The 18,012-nt window shown below is 55.5% G+C and overlaps 5 protein-coding genes across 5 annotated transcripts; 3 read left to right on the top strand and 2 right to left on the bottom strand.

The window, feature by feature from the left end:
• Positions 1-6: 6 nt before the first annotated feature.
• On the bottom strand, positions 7-3,006 carry JN550_008911 (uncharacterized protein; the record flags this gene model as incomplete). The annotated part of the gene is made up of 12 exons (XM_049320924.1): positions 7-200; positions 269-355; positions 413-530; positions 589-770; positions 826-904; positions 953-1,097; positions 1,153-1,614; positions 1,669-2,258; positions 2,322-2,480; positions 2,533-2,609; positions 2,661-2,717; positions 2,775-3,006. The coding sequence occupies 12 exons, from the start codon at positions 3,004-3,006 to the stop codon at positions 7-9; spliced, it is 2,382 nt and encodes a 793-aa protein (XP_049169027.1).
• A 1,951-nt stretch (positions 3,007-4,957) lies between these two features.
• Positions 4,958-8,398, top strand: JN550_008910 (uncharacterized protein; the record flags this gene model as incomplete). The annotated part of the gene is made up of 4 exons (XM_049320923.1): positions 4,958-4,994; positions 5,101-5,175; positions 5,253-8,207; positions 8,295-8,398. The coding sequence occupies 4 exons, from the start codon at positions 4,958-4,960 to the stop codon at positions 8,396-8,398; spliced, it is 3,171 nt and encodes a 1,056-aa protein (XP_049169026.1).
• Positions 8,399-9,663: 1,265 nt separating this feature from the next.
• On the top strand, positions 9,664-12,070 carry JN550_008909 (uncharacterized protein; the record flags this gene model as incomplete). Its single annotated transcript, XM_049320922.1, has 3 exons — positions 9,664-9,890; positions 9,950-10,607; positions 11,048-12,070. 3 exons carry the CDS (start codon positions 9,664-9,666, stop codon positions 12,068-12,070), a joined length of 1,908 nt encoding a protein of 635 aa, XP_049169025.1.
• Positions 12,071-13,056: 986 nt separating this feature from the next.
• JN550_008908 (uncharacterized protein) lies at positions 13,057-13,356 on the bottom strand (the record flags this gene model as incomplete). The annotated part of the gene is made up of 1 exon (XM_049320921.1): positions 13,057-13,356. One exon carries the CDS (start codon positions 13,354-13,356, stop codon positions 13,057-13,059), a length of 300 nt encoding a protein of 99 aa, XP_049169024.1.
• Positions 13,357-15,333: 1,977 nt separating this feature from the next.
• Positions 15,334-17,150, top strand: JN550_008907 (uncharacterized protein; the record flags this gene model as incomplete). Its single annotated transcript, XM_049320920.1, has 2 exons — positions 15,334-15,838; positions 15,907-17,150. The coding sequence occupies 2 exons, from the start codon at positions 15,334-15,336 to the stop codon at positions 17,148-17,150; spliced, it is 1,749 nt and encodes a 582-aa protein (XP_049169023.1).
• Positions 17,151-18,012: the final 862 nt, after the last annotated feature.

Genomic DNA, 18,012 nt, shown 5'->3' with positions numbered 1-18,012 from the left:
GCTTGACTAGAACTGACCTGGGCCTTTGCCAAAATATCCGCCTTTGGCAACAGTCAAATATGGGACTGAGTTCGCATCATCTGTGTTGGACCCAACGGTATTACCCCACCACTTGAGTGTGACATTGTGATAGCTCAAGGCAAAAAAGATAACGACTGTGGCAATTGCGGTACCAGTGTCCATGGCAGCCTGAAGCAGGTCTGGAAACAACATCAGTTAGCAGTACAGATACAACAGGACAACGTCATCAAATAGAAAGGCAACCTACAGTTGTAGCGCTTCCACCATGCGAAGGCTCGCTGGCGGATCAGGTAATTGAAGAGAAATCCAAAAATGAACCACAACGAGTATTGGGCTACGCTGAGTTAGCTGTTGCTTTACATATCTCGCTATAGATCAAGTGGTAACTTACTCGTATTCGCTGGGGGGATATTTCCAGCTGCGTTGAAGAATATCGGTACGTTGATATATCTTACCCAGGTGTTCGGGTATCGTCGATAGAGGTAGTAAACAATGACGGTAACGACGGGCTGCAAAGCCATATTAGCAAGTATACCAGCAATTAGTGCACAATGACCTGTTGCTTACTCCTATCAGAAAGAAGTACATAATACCATTGTACACCTGTCCAGCTTGGAACATCCTTTGAGGACCAATGGTTCCCCAGATTAGGGAAGCATTGTAAACGACCTTGGCACCATTGCATGTGAAGCGTTGGGTGTTCTTAGAGCTGCACAGGTTGGGGATGTTACCAATCATCCATCGGAGGACTAGTCGAAAGTCAGCCACTAAGCCACTTGCCAATAGGAAATGAAGCAAACCAACCGCCAGTCTGAGTTGCTGTAGCAAGGATAGACGAATAAATCTGCCCCACGAAGAGAACCCGCGGTGGGATTTTCTGAAGCTGTAAGTCAAACGCTGTTGTGGAGGAGCGAGGAGTTGGCATTCATACCATGTACTGTCCCAGCTTGAGGTCCTTGGCAAAGTCCATCCCATGCTTTACAGAATTGTAGCCATAGCACTTGACCATCATGTTAGCAATAGGCTTCCCTGGCCAGGCGTAGCCGGCGATCAGCTCTGTGATTATGTTAAGGAATCTTTTCGACAAGTTAGTGATGATTCGCCCAAGCGTTGTAGGCAACGAATACTTACATTCTCTGATTCGTCGTTCCTTCCAGGATACCCTCAGGTACAATCAATACCACACCCATGCCGAAGCATACGACAATGAAACCCCACACCGGCAGGCCCGACTCCCAGTAGCGAACGGTCAGGATACCCAATCCAAGGACTATGAGGGTGAGAACACCATACCACCAATCAGGAACTTCCTCATAGACATTCATGAGACGCTTGTGGATATCCTCGCCACCAGCACGGGAGTTTTTAAACTTTGCCCAGATCTCCTTGCCATTGTACAGGTAGGTGTGAAACACGATGGCGGTGACGGCAGCGAATGAGAGGGCGTAGGAGATGGAGTACGACATTGAAATGTACATAGGCGAGTACTCTTCATACTTGCTGAGTACAAAGTTGAGATTCCCATCGACCACGCGAGAGATGTTGTAAGAAGACCCTGTGTTATCGAAAGTGCTCGATGAGAGAAGTGGCAAGCTAAGGATTGCTGAATTAGTCATTGGCGGGCTACAAGCGAACAATATGACTCACTAAGCACTGTACCATACGTTGTTATAGTACAAGATCGGCGAGAGAAACAGGTAAAACAGGACTACCACAGCGAAGGCATTACAAGTGATGTAAAAAGGAGTCGTCAGAGGAGTTCCGGCGTAGGTGATCTGTGTCCAATCGAAGCTGATAGGCAGTAGTCCGAGACCCGAGTTCATGCCGAAGATGGTGTTGACCTTTTGGTTGTGCGGCACGATCCAAGTGATGAATGCGAACGTACTCAGACTGGTCCAAATGTAATCCGGAAACCAGAAGATGACGAACGCAAAGATGGTAAAGTACGAGAAGAACCGGTACCGGGACAGCGTCCAACCATTGGCGGAGAAGTGCTCCTGAGGCTCGTGCAGAGCCCGGAAGAGGACAGTGGAGGCGAGGGAGTCTGGCCATATGAGCGCCGCCGGGTAGACGAGCCATCTACGAGACATGCCGGCCAATCCAAACCCGAGCATCTGTGTTGTCAACAAGAACAAGAATGAGAAGCCTGCGCCGTTGTCATGGTCCCAGTAGACCGGGCTGACGATGGCCACCAGAGCTCCAGAAGCGTAGGCAATGCTGGAACTGATGTTGACGCACTGCAGGATTGGTAAGTTTTAGGCTGTATTCCGTCTTGCTGTTCTGTTGGGTGCAGAGCTCACAATGACAATAAGTGCATGCTCCTTCATGTTAAAGGGACCAGGGTTGATGTCGAAGGAGAGCTTGCCCAAGGGAAGGCGCCAACGCGGCAGTCTTTCCCACGCCCTGCCGATGGGAAACACAAGCAACTGAGCGACGACATAGCCGATGGATAGCGATGGCTGGGGCTGGTTCAGTGTGGAAAATTCAACAATAAGGGGGAGCAGAGCTCACATATCGCAAGCCAAAGAACTGGTTCGCGCCGGAGAACACAATAACGAAGACGGTGGTAAGAAACCAGGCTCGGAATGCTGCGGTATATCAGTCATCACGAGCATGATAGTAGTAGCGCAGAGACATACTGTTGCAGGGTATACTTGGGTCGTCGGTGTTGGGTACACAAGCAGCAACCTCGGGAACTAGAGATGTGTGTTAGTCGGCAGGTTGCTCACGAGTGACAACATTGATGGACACACAAGGCGACTGATCGCCCTCAACGTTCCACTTGAACGCTTCGACAGGTGTCAGTTCTACAGCCTCGGCCTTTTCGACCAGTCTCTGCTTCTCCGCGTCGGACCCTTCGCCTTCTAGGTCGACAGCATAGGGCTCGATTGTGTCGTCAGCGTCCGCCTTCTTCTCATCACGAGAAGGCGTGGACTGCTCAATGCTCGAGTCGTCGGGTGGAGCATGCTGGATCTCGGCAGCCATACTGATTTGCCCACGAAGTACTAATGCTAATATACAGGCAAGGCAGCCAGACTCAGCACGAGAGATAGAGACACAGGGTGAGTGATCGCCATGGTGCAGGCGGATCGCCGTTTAATACGATATATATGTATTGCCGTGTTTGCAGGTAAAACTGGCCCGTCCTCTGAACATGGCCGTCGGTCCATAATCTGCGGAAGTTCTGCAAGCTGATGTTACATTGGTCGGTTTGGCCCCACGAAGTTACGACGCAAAAGAGACGCAGACAATCACGACATTGGGTCTTATCTTTTTTGACACTGGACTGACTGACTGGGTTGATAGGTTGGGCGGGTACAAGTGGGGAGTCGCAACAATGGAACCAATGAGCCGGATATCAATGGGCCGCTCTTGTTTAGTCCCCTGACCACGTTCCGATGATACAATCCGTCTTTCTACCTTCACTAATCTCAACGTTGTACGCATAAATTCGTGGCATGTCCGGTGAAGCAACTAGAAGGCAGGGCTAGAATTGTGAATCAGGTTGTCGCAAGGTCTTATTTGCATCTATATGGAAGACCCTCGATTGAGCGGACTACATAAGATGTTAAGGTCATAGTTGGGTTTAGTTCCCTACGTGAGTTACTTAACCACATATAGACTGATAACACCTGCAGGTCCATCGGAGCAGCAGCCGCTGCCTCATATCAAGAAAGGACGGGAGATCGGCAACGGACGACATTTCAAGCCAGCTAGAACATCAGGGGGCCAAATAGACTTTTGATCAGGCCGAGGCTAGAGAGCTGTTGGGATGCGAAGAATCTGTTAACGAGCGCCGTGTTATGTAAGAAATACTTGGGAAGAGGTATAGAGGAGCGCAACTTGAGCCCCTCACTCGCTGAATCCCGCTATCACGTCTGCAATCCCGGCCATTGCGAACGGCGGGCCGTAACCGAACTGCTGGAATCCCCACCCTGCCATGGCGCGTGGCTGCAGACGTGCGGTTGAATCAGAAAGCTTATTTTGCTGTCGAACGTGCCCTCTGGCTTGAGTGGACATTGCAGACAGATAAGGCTTAAGCAGGCCTTCCATCTCAACTGTGGTCTATGCAGGAAAGGGCCGAATGCGGCCCGAACGGCGGTGGTTGGATTCCCCCGTCTGAGAAGAGAACAGTAGGTGTCCTGGTCCTATGATAGAGTCGAAACCCGGTGACCCATCAAAGCCGTCACGCATGCTCATTGCTGGCGGCGAGGCTGCACAAACCCTCGGAGCAGTTCAATGAGGCAACAAGCAGGTGTATACATATCTTTGTGATATATAAGTAGGCAATATCGCACGTTGCCGACAATCGCATTGTCAGAACCGAACACTTTACTTGGTCCACATCAGGGGATTGACCCTTTTGTAGGGGGGTTTTTCTGTTGATGAGCCCAGAGCTGAGCGTCGCTGGCATTGATAAGGGTATTTCTTATAGTGGTATAAAAGTTGCAGTTGGCGATTGTGCACAACTGCGACTTGGCAATAACCCGTCTTCCACTCACTCCAGAATGAGTACTGGCAGTATTGCTTGGCCTGGTGTGGAAACTTTCAACTCGAGGCTTGGCCTCAAGACAGGAGAAAAGGAGCCAGGGCCCAGGAGCCAAGAGCCAACCTTGCGCCAGGGGCCAGGGCAGTCCCAGGCCGGGGTCACAGCACACGTTTCGGGGTTTGTTTGATCCGGGCACTGGTATCCGATAGCCCGGGCCCTGGCAGCCTGGCAGCCTGGCAGCCTGGAAGCCCGCTGTAATTGATTGCCTCAAGGTGGTCTAGCGGGGGGTCCGCCATGCGCCGCCGCGTTCGTCGCGACTTGTGGGAAGCGCGCTTCAGGTCCCAGCTCCAGCTCCAGCTCCGAGACGCTCGTCACCACGGGCATCGGTCGCATTGAGTAACCAGCCCTCGTCGAGATGCGCCTGTCGCATCAATCCCACACACCACGATGCGCATCATCAAGCCGTCATGGCTGAGCCATAGAGGTATGGCCGCCCCTACCTGGCAGGCTCAGCTCCCCCGGCTGTGCCATGGGACCCGGAACCGCCTGATGAACAGGACCTGGCTGACACTGACACCTTTTGGCCGCAGGCGAACACAAGGACTTTGAGGTTTACAGCTGTCACGTATCCCCGGATGGAAAGAGGCTGGCCACCGCCGGCGGAGGTACGTTCGCGCCCGTGTAGTGTCCAGACGTGGTTGCGCTCACTCGCTGACTCTGCCTCTCTCTCTCCCATGCGCAGATGGCCACGTTCGCGTCTGGTCGACCGAGTCGGTATACAACGCCCACGACCGCAGCTATTCCAAGCCGCGCCAGCTATGTCACATGAGCCATCACCTCGGCACCATCCACTCGGTGCGCTTCTCCCCCAACGGCCGCTATCTGGCCTCGGGCGCCGACGATAAGATCATCTGCATCTACCAGCTCGAGAGCGGGCCCCCGACCATCGCCAGCTTCGGCACCAACGAGCCGCCCCCCGTCGAGAACTGGAAGACGTCGCGCCGCCTCGTCGGCCACGAGAACGACGTCCAGGACCTGGCCTGGTCCTACGACGGCTCCATCCTCGTCTCCGTCGGCCTCGACTCCAAGATCGTCATCTGGTCCGGCCACACGTTTGAGAAGCTTAAGGTGCTCTCCGGCCACCAGAGCCACGTCAAGGGCATCACCTTTGACCCGGCCAACAAGTTCTTCGCCACCGCCAGCGACGACCGGACCATCAAGATCTTCCGCTTCACCTCCCCCGCCGCCAACGCCACCCAGCACGACATGGTCAACAACTTCCAGCTCGAGACCACCATCAGCGCCCCCTTCAAGTCCTCGCCCCTGACCACCTACTTCCGCCGGTGCTCATGGTCGCCCGATGGTAACCACATCGCCGCCGCCAACGCTGTCAATGGCCCTGTCAGCTCCGTCGCCATTATCGAGCGCTCCCGGTGGGATAGCGAGATCAACCTGATCGGCCACGAGGGCCCCACCGAGGTCTGCATGTTCTCCCCGCGCCTGTTTCACACCGAGAAGCCCCCCGAGCACGGCGGCCTGACCAATGGCCATTCCGCCGGCTCCCTCGTTACCGTCATAGCCTCCGCCGGCCAGGACAAGACCCTGAGTATCTGGAACACCAATTCCTCCCGGCCCGTGGTCATCCTGCAAGATCTCGCCGCCAAATCCATCGCCGATCTGGCTTGGACCCCGGATGGCCAGACCCTCTTCGCTGCCAGTCTCGACGGCGGCATCATCTGCACGACTTTTGAGACGGGCGAACTCGGCTGGGTAGCAAACCTCGAGGAGACGGACAAGGCCCTGTCCAAGTACGGCGCTTCGCGGAAGGCCATGGGAATTGCCGAAGATGTAGACGGCCTCCTCCTCGAGAACCACGCAAAGGAGGGCGAGAGGAGAGGCGCGGAATCGAGAATGGGTGCCCTCATGGGCGATCACCACGCGGTATCCAAGGACCTGGCGGCCCCGGCGGCCCCGGCGGCCAACGGCGTGAAAACGGGGACGGCCACACCCAACAACGCCCCCACGCCTAATGGACAGCTAGAGTCCGAGGCCTCCAAGGAACCGGAGAAGGAGCCGGAGAAGGCCCCAGAGCCTGCACAAGAGACTGCCGACACGGCGGTGAAGAGGGTGAACGAGCTAAAAGCACGCGTAACCATCGGGAAGGATGGCAAGAAGAGGGTGGCCCCCATGCTCATATCCTCGTCCGGGACCGGGCAGTCCTCACTCCCCCAGACGCAACTCGTAGGGGCCAGCGCAACGAAGGCCGCCCAGAACGATGCGCCCCAGACCATCCTAGATCTCTCGAAACCCTACGACGGCCTTCCCGAGGGAGGGCTAGCCTCGATGCTCTTGGGCAACAAGCGCAAAGCTGCCGCCCTTGACGAGGATGACGAGGAGCATACTGGTAGACGCTCAACCACTGCACCGCGCGCCATTGTGCGGAACGGTGTGGATGGCCTGGAGTCTGCGTCCGTCGAGCCTCCTCGGCATGGTGTCGTGCCCACGCCCGAATTCCTGCGACCCGCCGTCCTCAATCCCTCGATAGCTATTTCCCAAGTTCGCCTTGCCGTACCAAAGGTGAGATCCCACATCCTCAGGCCTTTGGAAAGAGGCGTCCTACTCGACGACACCACGCTCGAGGAAGCATCCAAGGTGCCGGAGAACATTATCATGGACGCCAAGAACCCGGTATCGATACGAGATCCCTCGCACATCACCGTCTCCAAACGTGGCGCTGTCTTGTGGCAGGACTTCCTCCCCCGAGCGGTCATTCTGGTCACGGGCAGCAAGAACTTCTGGGCTGCCGGGTGTGAGGATGGCACCATATACACGTGGACGCCGGCCGGCCGGAGACTCATCAATGCTATGGTCCTCGAATCCCAGCCAGTCATCCTGGAATGCCGGGACTGGTGGCTGCTCTGCGTCACGGCAGTCGGCATGTGCCATGTCTGGAATATCAAAACTCTCTCGTCGCCTCACCCACCCATCTCTCTGGCTCCCGTGCTTGAGATCGCTATCCACTCGCTACAGCCGCACGCAGCCATGCCGGCCCCAGGTGTGACATCGGCGCACCTGAACTCCAATGGTCACATTGTCGTGACTCTCACGAACGGAGATGGTTTTTACTACTCTCCAGACATGCACTCGTGGCAAAAACTATCCGAGGCCTGGTGGGCGGTAGGCAGTCAGTACTGGAACAGCAACGATTCGTCAGTCGGCGCCTTGCAGTCGAGTGCGGTCGGGCCCAGTACGGGCACATCAAAGAAGAGCAAGGACGAAGAGGCTTTGGTGTCGGCCGGCATCATCCCCTTCCTAGAGCGGCACACCACCAATGAGTTCCTGCTCAAGGGCAGGGCTTACACGCTACAGCGACTCATCAAGGCATTGCTGTCCAAGGACGGGTTCGAGGCATTTGAGTCCACCGTGAGCATCGCCCACCTGGAGAACCGCATCGCCGGTGCCCTGCAGCTGTCGGCGAGAGACGAGTTCAGGCTATACCTCTTCATGTATGCCAAGCGTATCGGGGCGGAAGGGCTGAGGGGAAAGGTGGAGGAACTGCTGAACAGCCTCCTGGGCGGCGTGCTGCAGGACAAGAAGGTGGTAGAGAGCGAACAAGCAAGAGGCTGGTTCAGCAAGGAGGGGGAAATCTGTGGATGGGATCGAAAGGAGTTGCTGAAAGGCGTGGTCATGATCCTCGGTAAGCTTCGTCCCCTTGGCCCGTTGTTGGCTTGTTTCCATCTATCTGTGCTCTCTCTGTAGTGTGTCGACTAACAGCCATGTTCAGGCAAGTACAGAGAATTGCAGCGGCTAACGGTGCAATACGCGCGGGTGCTTGATCTCACTCTGGAGGATGACGAGAACGGGGACGCCATGATTGTGGAGGCTTAGTGGAGGAGCCCGCGCAGACAGAGGGCGGGTTTTCGGCGTTGGTGGCTTTGGGAAAACGGGATGGCAATACCAGTGATCGTTATGTTCAAGGTCTTCGTCAATGTACTGCATGTGTATATCTAGCTAATCTCGGCGGCGATGGGGACAAATGCCACTGCCTGCAAATTAGAGTGAATCGATGAACCCATTCCGAACGATGCCCTCCTCCGATGGTGGCATACGGCAGTTGCTCACTACCTGCCTAGGTACCTCCCTAGAGGTATATAATGGTGTTGCATATCTCGGCGTGGAGCTCGGCGTGGAGCTCGGCGTTCCTCCTCTTCTTGTATACCGTGAAGTAGAGCAAACGCGTCCCATCCAACCTTCCAGGTTATATCTTGGGTGCCGTGGACGCCGCTGCCTCCCATAACGCGTGGCCAAAGGGCATGACGTCGCCACCGTCTACATGGTTACCCGACTGAGGTTGTCCCGTTCCAGGTTGTTGTTATTTTATTCTGGGCCTCGCCGTAGCCACGTGCCTGTGTGCACATGTGAGCCACACCGACAGCCACATGGAGGTTATCCGGGTCTCGAAACATCCCACCCAGCACCGTCTGTCCAGATATCAGGTAGCCAGCCCAGGTCTTCCGTTTGTTGCCGTGGATATAAGGGCTTCTTTGATTTGATTTGGTTCGATTCATCCATTTGACCTCCCCTCCCTTCCCTTCCCTTCCCTTCCCTTCTCCCCTCGCCTCACCTCACTTCACCTCACTCCATCTGAAGTCGGTTCACCTCTCACATCACCACACCACATCCCAGCCTACTTCGCGTCCGCATCGCCGATTCTACCCCCATCAACACATCACCCCATCCATTCGTTTACTATTTTTCGTCGCCGCCGTTTGTCAAGTATTACCGCGCCGCCGCTTCGACAACAGCCGTTGCCGGGGTCGACGACCATCGATCTTAGATCGTTCCGTCCCACTCGCGCTCATCAACCGACCCTACTTGCGTCGGCCGACACTCATTTGGCGAGGTTCTGCGAAACTCTCATATCTTTGGTTTCTCATCTTCACTTCCCAAGATTCCGTCGTCCGCGAACTTCATTTCCATGCACCCTCCATCTACCATCAACAAGTACAAGAAGACACCCCGCCACTCACTACGAGATCGTTTCCCGTTACGCACTACATCCGTTGTCAATTCCTGTCTAACTGCCCTTTTCCATTTCTCCTAGTGGTCAGCCAGTTCATCCTCGTCCATCTGTTCCCCCTGCTTGGCCGAACATGTCTGGCCATCACAACCCCGACGAGCCCCTGATTGGTCGTCGCCTTGGCCGCGGCCAAATCTCATCTGGACTGGAGAAGTTGACGTCTGGAGATGAGCACCATGAAGTTTATGCAGAAAACTCACAAGCTACAGACATTCCCGATGACCGCTTTCGAATTGAAGGCGGCGAAGTACAACTTCGACTCCCACCCTCCTTGGGCGCCCGAGCAGCACGCGCTTTCCCGTGAGTTGCAACTGTGAAAAACACACATGCCTTTGTTAATAGTGCAATCACGGTAATAGGTCACGCTGGTTGAAGAACCTTGGAATTTTTTCCTTCGGCCTCTTGCTATTCTTCTGGATCACCAGCCGCACCGGCCCCAACATCCCGCCCGCGGATCTTACTTCGCCTCAGATCGACGGATATCTGCCCCCCTTGGCAGACATCGCCGCTCACCAGCCTGCTGACACTTTGTCGCCGATCGACTGGCTGCGTGAGAATACATATAACCAGCCGACTTACACGCTTCCTATCTCCAAGCTGGAAGCCTTGATCGCCGACAAGCCAAGGGCCGCTTTCATTGCCCTTGTACGCAATTCCGAGGAGGTCGGTATGGTTCACTCCATCTTGCAGGTCGAGGCTCGGTTCAACAGCCGAAAGACACACCGCTACGATTGGGTCTTCTTCAATGACGAGCCCTTCACCGAGTCCTTCATGGCCGCCGTGTCCAACGCCACCAGCTCTACGGTCTACTTTGAACAGATCATCGACAAGCACTGGCGCATGCCCGACTGGATCGACAAGTCTCGCTACGATGTTGGTCGTCAGTTCCAAGGTAGTATCGGTGTCGGTAAGTCGTGGCTGGAAAGCTACCATCAGATGTGTCGCTGGAACTCCGGCCTCTTCGCCCTTGAAGACCGCCTCAAGAACTATGATTGGTACTGGCGCGTTGAACCTGACGTGAGTTTCCTTTTTTTGATTTTTTCCTTTTTGTCCCCTTTTGACAACTTCATATTTCCACACCAAGTATCCTACTCTTGACCAATGTGTAGCTTCTGTGCTTCAACCTGGCTCTCTCGTTGTCACCACATTCTTGTTGACCCTATAACCATGCGGCGGACTGGATCTCTCTTGAACTTTGGATTCAGTTCGTTCGCTATAGCACCAATCACGTCTAAACCTCTGGTAGGACATGAGACACACTTTCTAACCTTATAGAGCCGTCGCCAAAAGCCTCCGAAGTTATAAACTCGAGCACTCTCTCGGACCTTTTTCGCGTATTTCGGGTTCATCTCACTTTTCGTTGATAGCCCCTACTCTCACTTCTTTCCTTTTCTTTTCAGTGACTATCGAATCCCATTTCTTCCCAAGTCACGCCAGCTAATATTGCCGTCCGAAAGGTTCAATACACGTGCAACATCAACTATGATGTATTTCGATTCATGCGCGACAACAACATGGCGTACGGCTTCAACATGGCAATTCTTGACGATGCGCGATCCTTCCCCTCGCTCTGGGAGCGAACGCAGACGTTCAAGAGATACAACCCTGACATGGTCAACCCCGAGGCCGACATGAGATGGCTTCTTCACCAGACGGCAGAACCCGACAGAATGGTCCGCTCCGGCTCTGGCTACCATGCAGGCAGGGGTGATCAGTACAACAACTGCCAATTCTACTCCAATTTCGAAGTTGGATCCCTGGATTTCTTCCGCAGCAAGGAACACCAAGCCTACTTCCAGCACTTGGACAAATCGGGCGGCTTCTTCTACGAGCGTTACGGCGATGCTCCCATCCACACCCTCAGCGTCAGCATGTTCTTGCCCAAGAGACGCGTCTGGTTCTTCCGCGACATCGGCTACTCGCATGGCATCTGTGAATCCTGCCCCCCTCACGTGTCCAAGCTTCCCATGGGGCCAGAGCCTGACGCCCGGCGGATCAAAGCCGCCGAGCTCAGCTCCAGCATGGGTCGAGGTCACCGCCGCATCGACCTCTTGTCTGACGACTTGGCCAAGAAGAAACTTATTCCCGGCTTGCAATGCGGCTGCACGACCAGCGCTCTCGACGCGGCATTTGCCAAGCTCGTTCCGTACGAGTCCAAACAGCTCAAGCCCATTGACACCTGTATCCGACTCTGGCTCCGAGGCAAGTACCTTCTCAAGCGCTCCAACTGGAGCCGAAAGGCTGAACTCGACGCCGGTGGCGATGGGTACGGCGGTTACGAAATCACCGGCCTCGAAGCAAACCCTTTCCCCGAAGCGCCCGGTACCATCTCGATCACATTGGACGCTGTTCCAGCCCAGGATGAGCAGGCTGCACCGCGTGCCATGGACAATCAAGCGGCTTCCTCCGTTGAGAATGGTGAAGTCGCTGATCACGTCCACCTTGAGCTCGAGGTTGATGTCACCCCCATTCAGATTTGAGTCCTAAGGTGAACCAGTCAAAGAGTGGATAGGTGGTGATGCACTTTTCTCGTTGGCACGAGAACTATGGCATTCAGTATGTTTTGTTGGAGTATGGCGAACAAAAAGGGCTGTATCTGGAAGAAAAGATATAGATTTCACTTCCTTTCTTTCATCTGCATTGATGACTGGTACGAATCTCACACCACTCAGATGGTCTCAGGTCGCGGGGCAGCTTCTGAAAGAAACTCTTTACTTGGTAAGATGAGGCTGAGAGGCCTGGTGAGCCCCGTGCTCGTCCACACTGCATTCACTTCCTTCAGGAGTTCAAGTGTACAGGCCGGATGCATAGCATTGATTTAGAGGAGGTTGACGCCGTCATGACCATGATGTACGTAACAACTTTCACAGAGACATATTGATTCCGAGATGAACGCGAGCTCATTGCGGGGTGTTACAGTCGCGAACACATAAAGCTCTGTATTGACAAAGGATTCTCTTGCTCACCACTGTGAACGATGTACGTCATGCTTCTTTGGGGTCTGGCTAGGATATGGTATCGCATCTCACGATAATGCGGTTGTGGTACATTTGCCCTGGAAATGGCAGGAGAGGTACGTGCAATCGGCACGGATGACGGTCAGCATTTGCTAACTTACTACTCACCTGGATTTTACTGGAGATTGGTTGCGCCGGGCTTGATGCGTGCATAAAGGTCCGGCGCAACTGCGGCGCATCTCCTCCGGCCGGGGGCCCAGCCAGCGTGCGAGTTTGACATCTCCACCGCCCATCTCCCCGCCCGGGGCTGCCCCAGCTGCTGCAATCTTCCCAGACACCGCGTGCATGTACCAGAAAACCCCCCCAACCCGGGGAATCCAAGGCGGAATGCGGGACTTTTGGGGGGTTTGACGTCTCGTGTCCATAAGGCCGAACCAAGATTGCACTGCGCGGCGGCGAGGCTACAGTGATGCACTAGATATTGCATACGGGTGGTGTAGCATTGATAGCTAGCTTTTTGCGGGCGTCGTCCATGGCAAGCATTCGCCAAGCGATGAGGCTCGCGTCTTGGTGGCTTGTCCGACGGCCAAGCTGCCGTGCCGCGCCGGGAGAGGCGTCTCGAGGCGAGCTGGCTGTACCTTGGCGCCGACAACAGACGACGAGCCAAGACGACCATGGGCCGACTCGACGGGCTGCCAAGCGGCACTGAGGATATCTGCTCGGCTAGAGGGGGTTGCATCTATATTGACTGGGCTCCTTGCACAGTATGTCATGGCAAGACCATGTCCTTGATCCTCTCGATCGCCCATGAGCGCTATCAATGCGCATCGATCAACTCGAGGCCTGCCAACCTGACTCTGCTTGAGATGTGATTCGACGCCTGGCCGTGTGGGTGGGTGAACCGTACGATCGGACCCAAGGAGCACCTCGCCAGGAATATCCTAAAAAGATCTAATCCAAGCTACCGGCATGACAACAGTAAAAGATGTGCGCTTTGCTTCCCGGAGCAGAGGCTTTTTGTCATGTGGGATCGAACCGATTGCCTTGGTGATGCACCGACTACATCCTGATCAGGGACGGATCATCGGCCGTTGGGTTCTAGAAGGACTTTCTAGCGGGCTCGCCTGCCAGGCCTGACCTGAGAGAAATGGATCTCAAAATCTGATGAAGCTTTGGCGCTAGCCCCGATCTCTATATTCCCCCGTGCTGCTGTCCCCCTCCCAGCGTCGACCGGCGACAACGTCATCGGCTCTGTGTCTTGGCCTGGACAACCTCCAGAAAGACGGGGCAATGGTCGCAGAAACCAGAGGCTCAGGAAACTATCTGGGGCACCCACACGATAATGCAACGGGGCACCGCATTCTTGCTGCAGAGACGACAGCAGAGAAACCCGGGAAAGACCGCTTCTAGCACCGGACGCTCCTCGGCGTCTCCGTGGGCCGTGCGGGTCCGCTGGGCTGTCAAACTACCACTCTGGATCTGAATTTTGGGGAGGTTTTTGGGGGAAATGGGGGAGCAAGGCGCAACGGCTCTTGGGATCTTACGAGTCAGTGGCCGCGTGACAGGTTGACAGGGCAGAGCGCTAGGGCGATTGATTAGCGATGGGTTGAACTTGGTTGCTTGCTTGCGACACGACAACTTTTTTTTTCTTCCTCTCTCTCACGCGATCTTTCCTGGAAATGCCTATTACGGCATCAGGGGCAGGGAAAAGAAACGGCGCAAAGCACGGGACGGGCGTTTGGGAAGCAACGGCGCCTTGGCTAGCCCGTTTTCTGTGGAGCCAGTCGCCAGGCCATCAAGCTATCGCAGTTGACGGCTTCGTACCTGGTCGCCTGGCAAGCCCTTTTCTGGCCCATTTCCCAAGCCTTTTCTGGCCCGTCTGCCCGTTCAAGCTCTGATGGGCGGCAGGGGCTGAATTGGCTGAAAAGCTTGACAGCTCTTGGTACAGGCTATTGCCGGTGCCGCTGACGTTACGCGGACAGGGGTGGCAGGCTCTTTTCCTCGTTGGCCCCCCCGTTGGATGAAGGGTATCAACTCTCAAAGATTTCATCGAGCAATTCTGCGGTAAGGTTTCTGGGCCCTGGGCGTCTTCCACGGCAGATGCGTGGGCTGCTTGCTGGTGCTGGCGTGTGTCTGGCGCATGGCCTGCAGATCCAGCGGTATGCGGAGATTTTGTGTGGTGCGATTCGGTCCTTTCCCCATCCCCTCCAGACAGCACCGTCCGTTGCTCTCCAGGTGCCCGGAGCCCCCCCAGGGGGGACGACCCAGATAAACTCCAGACGAGGCCAGAGAGCACGCAAAACCGCTGGCGCCAGACTGGAGAGATTCGCTGGGGCCCCGGTGGGTGAACCGCCCTTACCTCGGTCGTATTTGGTCGAGGCAGCCCCAGGACCCATGCTCCACCATCGCGAGTTGAGCGACGATTGTCGCGTCTCGAGTCAAGTGACCGGCTGAGCGTATATCCACAATGACATATGGTGGTGAGGAACCGGCGATTCACTTTCTTGTCAAGCTGGTGAGTCTCCTGGGGGTGGCCTTGGAACGCACGATGTAAGCGGCGTGGGTTTTACTAGTTCTCTTCTGTCGTGCTCTCGAGTGAAGCTACATAAGGCGTTGGCCGCCCGTCTTGCTCTCTCTTCTGGCCCTCCGTTTCCGTGTTGTACTTTTCCTTCTCTCTGCACCCCAGCAACTTTTGTGGAAGAGGTTTGCCACAGACTTGCAGGAGGTCCCGTTTCTTCCTAGATCTATACCCAACACGTTACCTGTCCAGCCATCATCCATCCATCATGGCGGAAGACACAGTAACACGAGCCTCCAACAACAAGAGGGCCGTCGACCAGGTCGAGTACCCGTCCAACAGCCTCCCGGGCCTGAAAGAGAAGGATGCCCTGGCCGTTGCCCAGGCCGGCGGCCAGGTGGTCGAGTCGCTCATCTTCGAGATGGAGCAGGAGCTCACCGCCGCCGGCGGCCTGAGGAAGGGCTTCTTCGACCTGCAGTTTAAGGACCCCCGCCACTTCACCTGGGTCATTGTCGTCTTCGCCTCCATGGGAGGTCTGCTCTCCGGTCTCGACCAGTCCCTCATCTCCGGCGCCAACCTGTACCTCCCCAAGGACCTGCACCTCGACACCCGTCAGAACAGTCTGGTCAACTCTGGTATGCCCCTGGGCGCCGTCGGCGGTGCTCTGATCCTCGGTCCCTGTAACGAATGGTTTGGACGACGTGGTTCCATCATTATCTCTACTATCCTGTACACTATCGGTGCTGCTCTCGAGGCTGGTGCCATGAACTTTGGTGAGTTTCCTCCTGCCCCTGCTGCTCGCTCGGGCACGGAATTCGGTAACTAATATAATTCTGGATAGGTATGATTGTTGGTGGTCGTGTTATCCTTGGTCTGGGCGTCGGTCTCGAGGGTGGTACCGTGCCTGTCTACGTCGCCGAGACCGTCGAACGTCGGATTCGTGGTAACCTCGTTTCGCTATACCAATTCAACATCGCGCTGGGTGAAGTGCTCGGCTACGCTGTGGCTGCCATGTTCCTGCGGGTCGAGGGCAACTGGCGATACATCCTCGGTTCCTCCCTCGTCTTCTCCACCATCATGTTCTTCGGCATGCTGTTCTTGCCCGAGTCGCCTCGCTACCTGATGTTGAAGGGCCGCACGCTCGACGCGTTCAAGGTCTGGAAGCGCATCCGTGGTGTCGAGACCGAAGAGGCCAAGGAGGAGTTCTTCGTCATGAAGGTGTCTGTGCTCGACGAGCAGCACTCGGTGGTCGAGGGTGCCAAGAACAAGAACATGCCCTGGATGGACTTCTTCACCGTCCCCCGTGCCCGCCGTGCGCTCGTCTACGCCAACATCATGATCCTGCTCGGACAGCTGACCGGTGTGAACGCCATCATGTACTACATGTCGGTCTTGATGCACCAGATCGGATTCGACGAGGAGAAGGCCAACTACATGTCGCTCGTCGGTGGTGGCTCGCTCCTGCTTGGTACTATTCCCGCCTGTTTCCTCATGGAGAAGTTCGGACGCCGATTCTGGGCCAACGCCATGCTTCCCGGCTTCTTCGTCGGTCTCGCCATCATTGGTGGCAGTTACTACATTGACGTCGAGACCAACCCCAACGGTGCCATCGCCTGCTACCTCGTCGGTCTCATCCTGTACATGGGATTCTTCGGATGCTACGCTTGCTTGACCTGGGTCGTGCCCTCGGAGGTGTACCCTACCTACCTGCGCCACTGGGGAATGACCACGTCCGACGCCCTGCTCTTCCTCGCCTCGTTTGTTGTCACCTACAACTTCTCGGCCATGCAGGAGGCCATGACGCCGACCGGTCTGATGCTCGGCTTCTACGGCGGCATTGCCGTGCTGGGCTGGTTCTACCAGCTGCTGTTCATGCCCGAGACCAAGGACATGAGTCTGGAGCAGATCGACCTGCTGTTCGAGAAGCCGACCAAGGAGATCGTCGCCATGAACCTCAAGAACACGGCCCAGGCCATGAGCAACTTCTTCCACTTCCGCTGGACCGCCAAGAGCCAGGATGCTGCCCGCGCCGCGTCCCCGCCCGCCGGAGGCATGATGGAGAAGGACGAGAAGGACTCGATCTGAGGAGTTTGAGTGGAAGACGGGAAAAGGTTTCGATGGTGGATTGCTCAGAAGTTTATGTTCGGTGGCAACGATTTTGTTCCGTTGCTGCTTTCTGTTGGTGATACCCTATATATAGAGAGAGAGCAAGGTTAGCACCTCTCTCAAAAGACATGAGCTATGAAATACATGAATGGATCTTGTTCATTACCTGCGCGTCCCCTACCAGCTTGCGTGATGTTACTATACCCTTCCTTGATTCGTCACATCGTTGTCACACCGAAGACCTTCGATGCGCTCCGTGGCTACCAACGAAAGCCTGTGGAGATGCGCGGAAACCCACAGATATCTAGACGAAGGCGCTCCATTGTGTGTAATGTCGGATAGGGAGTTGGAACGACGCATCATGAGGAATATATCCCGTGTTGTATTCCTCGTCAATGGTGATCCTGCTGGCACAAAAGCTGTGCTGATCTTGCCTAGTAGGATTTCCAGGCCCTGGATGTTGAAACCATCGCGGAGTGTTGTTTCGATATAGGTGCTGGGGCATGGTGATTGACAAAGGCGCAGCACCCGTCTACCTATTCCACTCAGGTGGATGCTATATACATAGTATGGGCAACACAATGCCACTTTTGAGATCCGGATCCCGGGGTCCTGGCCGCTACTCCTAAAGCGGTAGCCGGGAACTTTTGCAGATGCAGGGTCTTGAGGGCTGGGCCAACCAGCGAAGACGACTCGGCTGACGGGCTCCGCCGACATGCAGCACCATTGGCTGGGCCGTACGATCGGAGCCGGCTGTGGGCACGAGGTTACAGCCCCGCAAGTGCCAACGATAAGCGAAAGGTCGCCAAACGTGATGATGGCCGATGTCAAGGCGTGATCT

The sequence above is a fragment of the Neoarthrinium moseri genome (assembly GCF_022829205.1).
Source record: "Neoarthrinium moseri strain CBS 164.80 chromosome Unknown scaffold39_Wmoseri_CBS_16480, whole genome shotgun sequence".
Taxonomy (NCBI): Eukaryota; Fungi; Ascomycota; class Sordariomycetes; order Amphisphaeriales; family Apiosporaceae; genus Neoarthrinium; species Neoarthrinium moseri.
Note: the sequence above shows the minus strand (reverse complement) of the source record. Positions and strands in the feature narration are given on the sequence as shown.